This window comes from Ceratocystis lukuohia, assembly GCF_044167205.1.
Source record: "Ceratocystis lukuohia strain C4212 chromosome Unknown Supercontig5_pilon, whole genome shotgun sequence".
NCBI classification, from domain to species: Eukaryota; Fungi; Ascomycota; class Sordariomycetes; order Microascales; family Ceratocystidaceae; genus Ceratocystis; species Ceratocystis lukuohia.
In genome coordinates, this window is record NW_027263524.1 from 2610988 (window position 1) to 2622806 (window position 11819).

The 11819-nt window shown below is 48.2% G+C and overlaps 1 protein-coding gene across 1 annotated transcript; it reads right to left on the reverse strand.

Moving 5' to 3' along the window:
• Positions 1-6045: 6045 nt before the first annotated feature.
• HOO65_050564 (Dual specificity protein kinase pom1) lies at positions 6046-10668 on the reverse strand (the record flags this gene model as incomplete). The annotated part of the gene is made up of 1 exon (XM_071000939.1): positions 6046-10668. The coding sequence occupies one exon, from the start codon at positions 10666-10668 to the stop codon at positions 6046-6048; it is 4623 nt and encodes a 1540-aa protein (XP_070858623.1).
• Positions 10669-11819: the final 1151 nt, after the last annotated feature.

An 11819-nucleotide genomic window follows, 5' to 3' on the forward strand; every position in this document is an offset into this window, starting at 1 on the left:
ATGTAAGAGAAAAAGCCTAACAAGGGCCGCCTTACTAACTGCCTGATTTCAACGTATCCTCTAGATCTGCAGACTGATGTGAATTGGTCTATTCTTCGCTTTGTACTTTACATGTGGGTAGGTGGGCTAGACCACCATCTCTTTGCTACGCACGAGCACGCATCTACGACCTATCGAACTACATATGTATCTGCTCAGCGCAGTGCTTACAGAATGGCTATCGCAGAGCTAGCAGCTTCACTGGCTCACACCAACGTGAGAATATCAGGACGGAATCCTAGCCAGGGCTTCCAGGCCTTGCTGGGCTGGGTGCTGGCTGACAAGGAACGGGTGTTCCGAACGCAAAGTACAGGTAATGGATACGCATGCTTTTCTTTACGTGTGTGGATACTATAAAGTGCAGGAAATTGAAAATACACGCAAAAAGCCCAAGACAGACAGACACACAAAGCCTACACGGACAGACAAGACTGGCCTGTCGGAAATCCATGCCGCTCTCGCTCTGATTTCTTAGGCTGTTTCTTTGCTTTTAATGCTATTCTTCTGTGTAAAACGGCTAGCGACAACATATGTCTTATTTCTATACAAACAATCAACTAGCCTGCATCAATGTGTCACCTTGCCGACCTGTCCGGACTTCGCCTACAGCGAAAACGCCTGCTTGTTTCCTTGATCCTTACCCCTGCCTGTGATGCTCCTATCCTTCTTTTTCTCCGATGTGCTGGCCGCCATTGTTTCATAATTTTTGACAAGCCTCTATTTTGGGCCAACGCACTAGGGTGGTGGTGGTGGTGGTGGTTGTTTGTTTTCCTTTTTTGCTGACGGGATGCCGCCTTGATCTGTGTTTTCAAGATGTAGTCGAGCATGTGCTTGGCTTCTTTCTTTCGCTCTGCCCAACTCATATACTGACTGGCCCGGTCTTTTTACTCTGGCATATAAACTGTCACAGCAAGTAAAAAAGAATCAGCAAAGGGACCAGAATCTCACGCCCCTCACATCATCACTATTCGGCCCTACTCATATTATCGCTGGTAGCAACTCGACGTCGAGCTGATCACTGAGAGATACACAAGCCAGCAAATAAACAAGAAAGGAAGAGAAGTACGCTCTCATTCCCCTCTCAGCTGCATTAAAAAAAGGGACTTAATCCCCTTTAATGTCGCGGAATCAGTGCAAGTGGCAGGAGCCGGCGGGAGCCTCAGCACCTGCCCGCTTTCTTCTTCTTTCCTTTTGTCACCTTTTTTTCTTGTCTTTTTTTCTTCGTTCTTCGTGATATTCGTCAATAATAACTGGGGGGGACATAAAAGTGCATAGTATAGTGAGATGGCAGCCCGTTCACCGGACAAAGTCGCATTGCACTCGGCCCCCCTTCAGAAAAAAAAGCGAAAAAGATCAGATCAGATCGACGGGCTGGTGTAGGCAAAGCGAGACAAGGCCAATTTAATATAACCTAACCTGCCAGAAAGACAGACAACTACTATGTCTTCACATTGACAAGTTGGCGGAGCCTTTGACTTTGTCGATAGCTTTGAGAGGGCACGGGCAACAACAGCCCTCGCTGACAAATAGTGTGTTTTTGTGACTCGCAAAGATGCATAAGCAGTTGGCTACTCTCGGATATAACGCTATTAATGAATGGTCCGCTACTGGGTGAGGAAACCACAGCCTGCCACCCACGACCTAAAGCGAACATCAAAAGACAGGCTGTTTGTTTGCCATCGCCGTCACTCACAGCCAGGCTTCGAACCCTTAAGTTAAGAAGAAAGCATACACCACTGCACAGGCGAGATTTGCATGCGCCCCGTTGCCGTTGATGGTTATTACTCGTTGTTTTCCCTGGTCCAAGGCATGAAATGAAATCCGGGGGTTCTTAGCGGCCTGAACTTGTCTATTAGGGCAATACTTGTGTGACAATGCCAGCAGCACTAACCACTCTAGACTCTGTCCTTCTCACGGGTGCTGTTTCAGAAGAAGCCAAAAAAGAGCAGGAAGAGAAAAAAAGAAAAGGGAATGAAATGAATAAGAGTCAGGCACGAATGCAGAAGTAAAAAACATGATAACAAAACAAAAAAGAAGAGGAAAAAAGGAAAATAAAAAGAGAAAAAAGAAAATTAGTCCTCTACACAATAGCAAGCCTCCACTTTTCAGCCCTACAGGGATAAACAGCACTACACCTTCTGGAAGCCCTTCTAGATCCAGAACAGAACTTCTAGAAGGAATCTCGTCCAAGCCAAGGAATAGGACCGGCCTGGAACAAGAGCTGGTGGAGCTTGCAGAGGATATAAACAAAAGGATCCCTTCTTTGATAAATTGAAAAAAAAAAGAAAAAAGAAAAAAGAAAAAAGAAAAAAGAAAAAAGAAAAAAGAAAAAAAAAAAAAAGAAAAAAGGTAAAAAACGGAAAGGAAACGGAATCAAATAAAGGGAATACGGCAACGAACAAGCAGGAATACAAGCAGAAAAGTAAAACCCCACCGAGTCCATTGGCTTCACCATCAATGATATCATCATCACCTTCTTCCTCCTGCCCCCCAGTCTTTTTGCGTTTCGCATTCCGCTTTTCAGCCACCCTACCCTGCCTCTGTGCCTCTGTCTCTCTTTGTGTACAACTCTGCAACATTGCCCCGGGCCAATCGCAGCGGTGTCCAGCTAAACCCACTTTGCACCGCAGAAACAGCTGAATAGGCGCTGGCGTGGCGGTGCTTGTTTCCGCCTCCAGCCCATCTGCCTTGGCTTGTTTATTATCCGGCTTGGGGGTTGTTTGACGTTTTCTTTTTTAGGCGGTGCATCCCTGGACTGCTACTCCTGCCCGTTTATTTCTAGCATGTTACTTCTTATTAAAGAATTCCAAGGCACAGCCGTATCTAGTAGATAGTCCATCGGCCCGCCCACCTCCAAGTCGACTAGGCTCTAGCTGAGAGTTCAAGTTACACTGGTACTCAGCTTACTGCCCCCCCCCCCCCCCCAAATCCTACGCTGGACAAGCCACGGCTGTACTCTATCCATCTTACGCTCTCGTCCCTAGCCCTGCTCCTTATAATCTCGGCGTCCGGGTCGTCAAGGTCTGGCTTTCGACATCCAACATATCATCCTCGCTTCATCATGGGAAGGAATCAAGGGCGGGCCGGGTCCAGACCTAGACCATCGCCACATCCAGCTTCGACGACGTCGCTAGAAGAGGGGCTGTAGCGGTCGGATTGGCCGTATCCGCAGTGAGGTGAATATTAGCAGGCCTAATATGTATGCGGTGGCTAGGGCAGGCTATGGAGTTTGCCAATTCATGTTTGATTGATGATTTTATTGATCACATTATTCTCTTTGCTTGCCCCCTTTTGCTCCTTCGGATGCAGATTTTGGTTAGGTAATAAGGTAGAGGATTTCACCATCCTCGGTTTGTTATACATGGCACTACGTAAGATCGGTTATCTCATTACCACTCTGGGCATTGGAGTTGTTCTTATCACAATCACGCACGATTTTGATGAACGAAAGTAAAAAAAACACGCAGGAACTGGGCCAGTAAGAGCGCCACTTGGTGGTAAAGCCACAAAAGGGCTCCTATTTGACCAAACAAGATAGTAGAGCTATTGTCGAGCAAAGGTAATCAGTCGTAGTTATCTTCTCCTCACTCTATGAGGGCAGAGCAAGCTGCAGTATGACTATGGCAACAACATTGGCATCATCTCTTAATCTTAAGGATAAAGCAATCGTCATTCCAAGCCGCCAGCCCCCGAGCCGCTCTATGATTGTATAGTGACACCCTCTAGCTGGCTGGCTATGCTCACTGAGTGTCATAATTCCATCATCCGTCGGGGTTATCTCAAATCAACCAGGACAGCAGCCCAAAGCGGATAGATCATTAAGTGATGCGAAATCGCAATGATCAAGGTTTACGCGTCTGAAATCAAACGTGTCCTTTTCCGTTCAATTTCTGGTCCCAAATAAGAACTGTGTCTGCTTGTTTAAGGGCTATGCTCTCTGAACTCGAAATAGCCGCATGATGGAATAAAAAAGGCATAGGCCATGCCATTGCTGCAACGATATGCCGCTTGCTCTACGCGGTTTGTGTGTTCTGGTCCATTCCGTCTTATCTTGCATTAATTTCCATCTAAATGTGTAGGGGAGTCTCAAAGCTATGCTCAGACGACTATCTCCTTGTCCTACACCAATGACAAGCTAGCCGCTACAACCCTACTACTGCTTTCAACAAGACAATATCTCTTCGGTATGGAGTATTCATGGCGATGACTAATTTCAACAGAGAAGTATTTAGCGCTATTGTAAAACTTTCTATCCGGGGCACTAGCATTGAAGAGTATGGTTCAAGAAATCACGAACCTTATTGTCAAGACAGTACAACCTTTTCCCTCGCTAGATATGGCCACGCCTGTATTACTAGAAGGTTCAGCTATTACGATTCTTTTCGAAGTTGATGTTCATATTCTAGGTCATAGATAGATAGTTTAACTCTTAGACAAACAGTAGCTTGGTGTGTTGGATGCGAAGTTCAGGGTCAATCGTTTTCTATGGTCTCGATGGCAGTAGCGCATCACCATAGCCGTTCTCCTACATCAATACACGACTGCTATACGGAGCATGTCATACTCCAATACCAAGGATAATATCCTATACCCCCCTACATTACCGGTAAGCTTTCCCAGGAGTGCCTCATAATTAAGGAGCCCAAAGAAAATCAAAATAAGACATGCATTTTTGCACAACACCAACTACAAAAAGGCTAGACGCCCTAATGGCGCCTTCCAAGATATTTGCGAAAAGAGAAAGTCTCTTTTAAAAGCAACGTCGAGGTGCAATAAATGAAAAGTACCGCCATCAGCGTATGGTTTTCTTGATATGCAGCTAGACTAGGACTTGCAGAGGTAAATAATTTGAATTAGAGCCCTGGCACATGTAACTCAAGGCCCTTCAGCGCCTGAAACAGAGAGGTTTAGAGCCTATCTATCATCCTCCATGCTCCCGTAGCTCCAGTCTAGTTAGATACTATTAGAACTGCATTAAGAATATATTCAGAGGCTGAGAAGCCTTATTATACTAGGATACATACAGCCTTGTGTACATGAATCTCAAGGGGCATTACTAGAGACATAGTTCTCCCAAGACAAATAGCAAGCCTACAACGAAATGCAAAGTGATAAAGGCCAAGAGAGAAGATGCCAAAATTAGTTGATGTACAGTATGTGAAGGCGTTGTATAATGGTCAAATATGAGGCCTAGATACATGGTATACTAATATGCGAGGAGCTGCAGGTCTAGATGGCTTCACTACATTTAGGTTAACAATGAACAGCTAGTCTATAATCTAGAGCAACAATGTACGTGTCAAAACGCCCAAAAAAAAGCAAGCCTTCATTATCAGAATAAGATATCTCTCTAAGAAATCAAATGATCGAACGGGAAAAGATGACAAAAAACAAAGAAGCAAGGGAAACGAAAAATAAGAGCTGGTCATGTTCAGACATCTCTAAATAAGAGATGGCCAAGGAGAAAATGTATAAAAGTAATATAAAAATGCTCTTTGTTTAGACCAGGGGCACACGCCGAAAAATAAAATATAAAAAGCCGCATCGGAGAAAAAAGGAAAGAAGGACAGGACGACGGCTAGACATGATGGACACGATGAATGAAAAGGAAAAAAAAAAAAAGAAGCGAGCCACCAAGCGTGAGGACGAGCAGAAGGAAAACAGAAAAAGGGAAGAAGAAAAAGCAGAGGGGGACATCAGATTACAAGCGCCTGCCACACACATACGGGCCAACAGGCTAAGGGGCCAGAGACATCGAAGAAGCACGCGACATCGCTAGACAAGATAAAACGAGATAAAAAAGGACAGATGAGTACATGATATATCATGGGAAGAATAGAGGGCAGGAGGAGAGGGGGAAAAAAGGTGGAAGGGAAAATACGGCGATGAGAAAAAAAGGAAAAGAAAAAGACAGTAAATGAGCAAGGCAAAAAGGAAAGTTTCCAGATGATCAAGGAAAAAGAATGCTCACAAGGCAGCCCACTCCAGAAAGTGAGCTTCACCAGCTTATCGTCGTGCTGAGGACATTGTAGCTATTGATGCGCTTGTCGAAGCAAGGTCCGGTAGCTTTCCGCTGGCGCTCCGGTTAGAAACACGCGGCAGATTACTGTTACCAGCAATGCTAGCCACACCTGTACTGACTCGCTTCCCCGATGCCGCATTGCTGCCAGTTCCCAGCATACTACTACCGCCATAACCAGCATTAGAGCCCCGTCGCACCGGTGCATAGCCACTAGTGGTTGACTTAGATGGGCTAGTGCCGGAAGCCGATGGCTCACGAGTACGGCGGAACGTGGATGCTGGAGGCTCAGGCAACGGCCGTGACGTAGCAATGGTGTTAGTGCGCTTCATTGGTGACATGTCCCGGGGCGGGCGTGGGGCTGGCTTTTGGCCCGTGATAAACTCGTGGCGGATGGCTTCCTCAGGTCGCATGCGGCGATCGGGATCCCAGCGCAAGCAGCGCGCTATAAAGTCGAGGAAGGGCTCGTCGTCGCACTTAAGCACCTGCTGCAGAGTCTTGGACGAAGGACGGCGACGCCGGCCTTTGGTCGACACTGTAAGCCGGGGCTTGCCCATTGAATCGAAAAAGAGCTTCTTACGTGTACTCTTCTCAATCAAGTGCTTCTCAGGTGGTCCAAAGACTTCCATGATGCAAGCCAACTGTTCCTGCTCGTTCTCGCCAGGGAAAATAGGCACTCCAGTGTACAGTTCAGCAAGAATACAGCCTACACTCCACATGTCAATGGGCAGACCATATGTCATACCCAGAATGACCTCTGGAGAACGGTAGAAGCGCGACTGGATGTACGTGTATATTTTTTCGTTCTCAAAGCAGCTTGATCCAAAATCAATAACCTTGATCTCGCTGTGCAGAGGGTGACGAATAAGAATGTTTTCAGGCTTCAAGTCACAGTGGATAACCCGGCGGTGCTTGAGCAGATTTAGCGAGGAGAGTATCTGCTTAGTAAAGCGACGAATGAGGCGCAGTGAAAACCCGCGGAAGTTGTTTACCTTGATAAACTCGTACAGATTCATGTCGAGGAGCTCCGTTGAAATACAGAGATGGCCGCGGAAGTAGAATTTGTCGGTAAAGTTGACCATACTATGGTGGTTGTGTGGGTCCCATTCCCGCAACTTCTTAAGAATATTAACCTCGACAATGGCCTGCTGGTGAAAACGCTTCTTGTTGCGGATGATCTTGATAGCCACCAAAACACCAAGACAGTGATCGATACAGCGCACAACCTGGCCAAAACTGCCCTTACCAAGAATATCAATAATTTCGTAGCGATAAGCTAGATGATCACCAGGGACAATAGCATAGTCGCCACGCTCGTCGTCATAGCCAAAATTAGGTGCATTCCCATGGATATCGCCAACAACCTTTTGGGCATTTTGGGTACCACAAAAGTAAACATCATTATAATCCATAATCTCGCCGTGCTCATAGCTGTTGAGCCTAGCGATGCGAATGGCATCCTGGGAGCTGACACGCTCTTTGGGATTGGCCCTCTTACGAAGCTGATCCAGCATGCGCGCAGCAACCTCAGTCTCCTTGCGACGCATAGCAAGCTTGCGCATATCCTCCTCAGCCAGCAGGTCGTCCTTGTCCATATCGGCAACCCAAAGATCGGTTGTGGCCGACTTGTTCATAGGTGTTATCGAGGTGCGAGGCTTCATCTTACGCACCCCATTACTAGGAGCAAGCCGTTCGCTAGTCTCAGGCATTATAGGCTTTTTGAGGGCCCCACTATGGCTAGCCCACTCGCCCCGATGGCGCTCCTGCATGCCAATGCCAATGGTGGTGAGACTAGAAATAGAGCTCTTCCGCCGGCGAGTCTCCAAATAAGTAGACCCGCTCTTGATTGACGCAGTAGGGCTCAGTTTTCCTGTCATCGATGTCGGCAGCCGTGGTGGGGGAGCAGGGTCATGGCGCTGGGCAGTGTGAAGATTGCTTGTAGTCTCAATAACTCCAGGAGGAAGGGTAATGCTGCTTTTTGAAGCTCCCCGCTTCCACGAAAGGCTAAGCTTCCTACGCAAAGAACTCATTGATGAGGGCGTCGGGGGCTCTTGATCTTCAGGACTTGACGGTGGAGGGGGCGACTTGAGACCCTTAGTGGACATGCGAATCGCTCTGGGACCCGATGGCTTGGAAGAATTTATCGAATTGGAATGTTTAACAGTAATATTTGAAGAGGCAACGACCGAAGAGGTAGGAGTAGTGGCTCCATCCTCAGCCCGAGATTTCAGGGCGCCGCGATTGTGTTTAACGAGCACGTTTCTGCCATGACCACTTTTACCGGTAGGGGTTACGGTGCTGGCCCCGGATTTTGGCAGTGACGAGGACAGATAGGGGGAGGAGCTCTTGTCGCGTACCTTGGAAGTGCGAATAGAACCAGTAGTGTTGTCTACAGCTGATGCTATAGGGCTGTGGAGTCGCATGGAATTTATAGAGCTGCTGCTGCGCATAACGGGCGTTTCTATAGCCGTATCGTAGTTGCGAGAAAAGAAAGATGTTTTTGAAGCCGTCATTGGTGTGGTCGGTGTTTTGCTGGTAGGCTGCTTAGGAGCAGGGCTAAGACGGCTGGGCGAAGTATTGTTGTTCACTGGAAGCGAGGCAATCTTGTTTGCTGTGGGTGTGCTAAGAGGTCCAATGTGCATTGGAGGCAGGCGAAGCGGCTGCAAATTCTTACGAGACTGGTTCATCTTTTCAGACTCCCGGACAGTCTGACTATGGTACGAGCCCTTGCGCATACCTACTTTACTACCGACAGTGGATCCCGAGGCAACTTCTAGCCCAAGTGCCGAGCCACTTCCAGTCGAATTGCTCTGTAGGCTGTGGGCGCTAGATGTTTCAAGCCTCATGCTCAGCTTCTTCTTATCCATCAAACCGTACTCAGCAGGGGGCTCCTTTGGAGACCCATAGGCCTTAGGGATGGCAGGAACAGGGGGCACTTCCTCATCTAGATCATTGGCAGTACTCTGCATCTGAATATTCTGTAATGTGAGGGCCTTGGGGGCCGGCAGTCTCGAGGTAGACATTGACTGGGGAATCTGCGGTACGCGTGGGGCAATAGAGCCCGTGGATGTCCGGACGGTTGTGACACTAGCAGTAGAGCCCGTTGACAGCCCAGAACCGTATGATTTCCTATGAGTGTCTGGCGTTGTTCGCGATGATGAGGGCGTTGCAGTTGCTTTTCGCAGAATAGACGGAGATCTTGATGAGGTGCGGCGTTCAGACGGTGGAGGTGGTGGGATGTCAGAAGCAAGGCCGGGGGTTGGCGTAGCGATGGAGGTCGTGCTGTTGTTGCTAGAAGAGTTGTGCATGGAAAGTCGCTTCATTCTTCGAGCATCGGTTGGACTGATAGTTCGAGCACCCAGACCATGGACATGATTAGGGCTTGGCATCCCTGGCATGACAGAAACACGCTTAGCTGAAGATGCTGATGCTGGTGCTGGTGCTGGTGCTGGTGCTGGTGCTGGCGGTACTGTTGATGGGACTGTGGCTCCAGCTTTGAGTGAAGTTCGCGGCGAACGAAGATGGAAGGATGACAGTCGCGATTTTCTATCCGGAGTAAGTGTGCTATTGCTATTCGCCAGACTAGCCTGCGTTGGTTTGCTGAAGGAATGGACAGATCGGGCTTTTGAAGCTCTCGAAGTAGAGAGAGAAATATTGGAGGAGGTTGACTCATTGGTAGAGATAAAATCGCTATCTAGCGAAGGACGCGTGCCATCTCCGACTCCAAGCGTAGAGGCTGAGACAAAGGTGCGATTTGGATTCACATCTGAGCCAATGCTAGGTCTTCGTGTGGATGAACGCCGTCCTAGTCCCAGGGAGGACAAGGAGGTCATGGAAGACCCAGCGTCAATACCAGGGCCGACGGATTTCCTTGGGAGTATCGGCTTAGGCATGTTGGAATTTGATACAGGGGGGTAGTGACTTTGGCGGCCTGTCGTAGTTCTAGAGGGCGGCTGATGCATTTCTGAGGTTGCCGGTGATGTTGAAGGCCGAGCAGAGTTCCTTTGGCTATGCAAAAGCGATGCCGAGCGCTGATGTGTGCGTGCATCGTGGCGACTTGTGCTGGTCATGTTTTGAGGAATAATGACGCGGGTGGTTGACGAAGAAGAGGCCAAATTGCTAGCAGATGCAGAGGCACCGTGTATTTGCGGGTGGGTTTCCGACATTTTGTTGAAGCCTGTGGTGGTGGACGATGTTCGCATGGAAACTGGCGGGTTATTCCCAGTCGAGTGTGAAGATGAGCTGATCAAACTACCGACGTCGGAGGATATGGAGGCGGAAAGAGGGAGCGAGAGCGAGTGGTGAGAAATGGAGCCTGTAGCAACAGACGGGTTGGCTGGCGCTGATGCAGCGGTAGAGACAGAAGCGGAAGACGGCGATGTGATGAAAGGGGACAATTTGAACTCGGTGGACGCCTCCTCCAGGCTGCTCTGTAGATCGTCGAAGTTGACCGATGGGAGAAAGTCAAATGTTGGCGACGAAGCGGTCACGTCGTGTTTGTTGGGTTTGTTTTTCATGGGGGTGGAGGTGAAGGTAGGAGCAGCCGAGGAGGCAGCATTCCGTCCAAAGGTGAACAACGAATGGTTGTTGGATGAAGAGGCACTGAGCATTTGCAGTGAAAAAGGGTCGTGGTGATGGAAATTGAGGGAACGAGAGCCAGAGGCAGAGCCACAGCCAGGGCCGCCAGGAGCAGCAGGGCCAGGGATGGCAGTCGAGACAGAAGAGATGATGGAAGCGTTGCTTAATCTGCGGGACCTATATCAAAGCCAAAAAAGGTACTAAGTTAGGGGCACAGAGCATGAAAGACAGCACAACGCAGAGCACATATAGTGCAGTGCGGGCTGGCAGCAGGGATAAAGGGAAGAGGGAAGAGGGAAGACGAGACAGGTCAATGGCCACACAGCCAAAAAGAGAATAACCTGGCTGAACAGAGCAAACGACACACGATAATGCGGTTTAGTAGGACTCACCTCGGCGTCGGAGTTGTGGTTGAAGTTGGCGGATGACCAGCGGAATGATTAGCAGGCTCCCTAATCATGGAAAGCAAATGGCAGATTGCGAATGCATGCAAGCACCCACAAGTCAGAGCAAAGGAGCAGGAGATTCAGTGAGGAGACAAGCGATGAGTTACTTTCGTGTAGCAGCCACTTCAGCCGTATAAGAAAAGGCGAGGAGAAGGCAACACAAAATGGTCGGATCAAATTGTCAATGCAGGTCGAAATCGAAGTCGAAGCCACAGGTAAAGCCACACTGGGGAGGCCAGAGCTAGAGCCAGCCAGATCCAAAGCCAAAGCGTTATTTGTGGTGAGTTCGTGTTAATATGGGCTGGTCTTGAGGCAGCGAGGAGGAAAGAAACAGACTATTGCATTCCAAGAGAACAAAATTAAAAAAAAAATGGATTTTTAGGATGAAAAAAGAAAGGCCAGATGAATCGAATCGTCTGCAGGCGATCAGCAGCGCAGCCAAGAAAAAAAAAAGGCACAAGAGAAGGAAGAAGAAATAAATAGGAAGGCAATGTAGGAGAAAACGAAAGCAAAGAAAATTTCAAGAGGGAAATTTGAAAAAAAAAAAAAAAAAAAATGAGTCGATGAGGAAAAATCGAGACAGAAGCAAAAGAAGCAGCCGGTAGTGCCTCCCTTTCCTAGATCGTAGGTTCCTTCCTTCCCTAGGCTTCCCGCTTGTGCTTTTTTTTTTGTTTCTTTATCACTGGGCCTTTCCCTCAGGCTTTGTTCTGAGCAGCTACCAAAAAGAGGAGACCAAA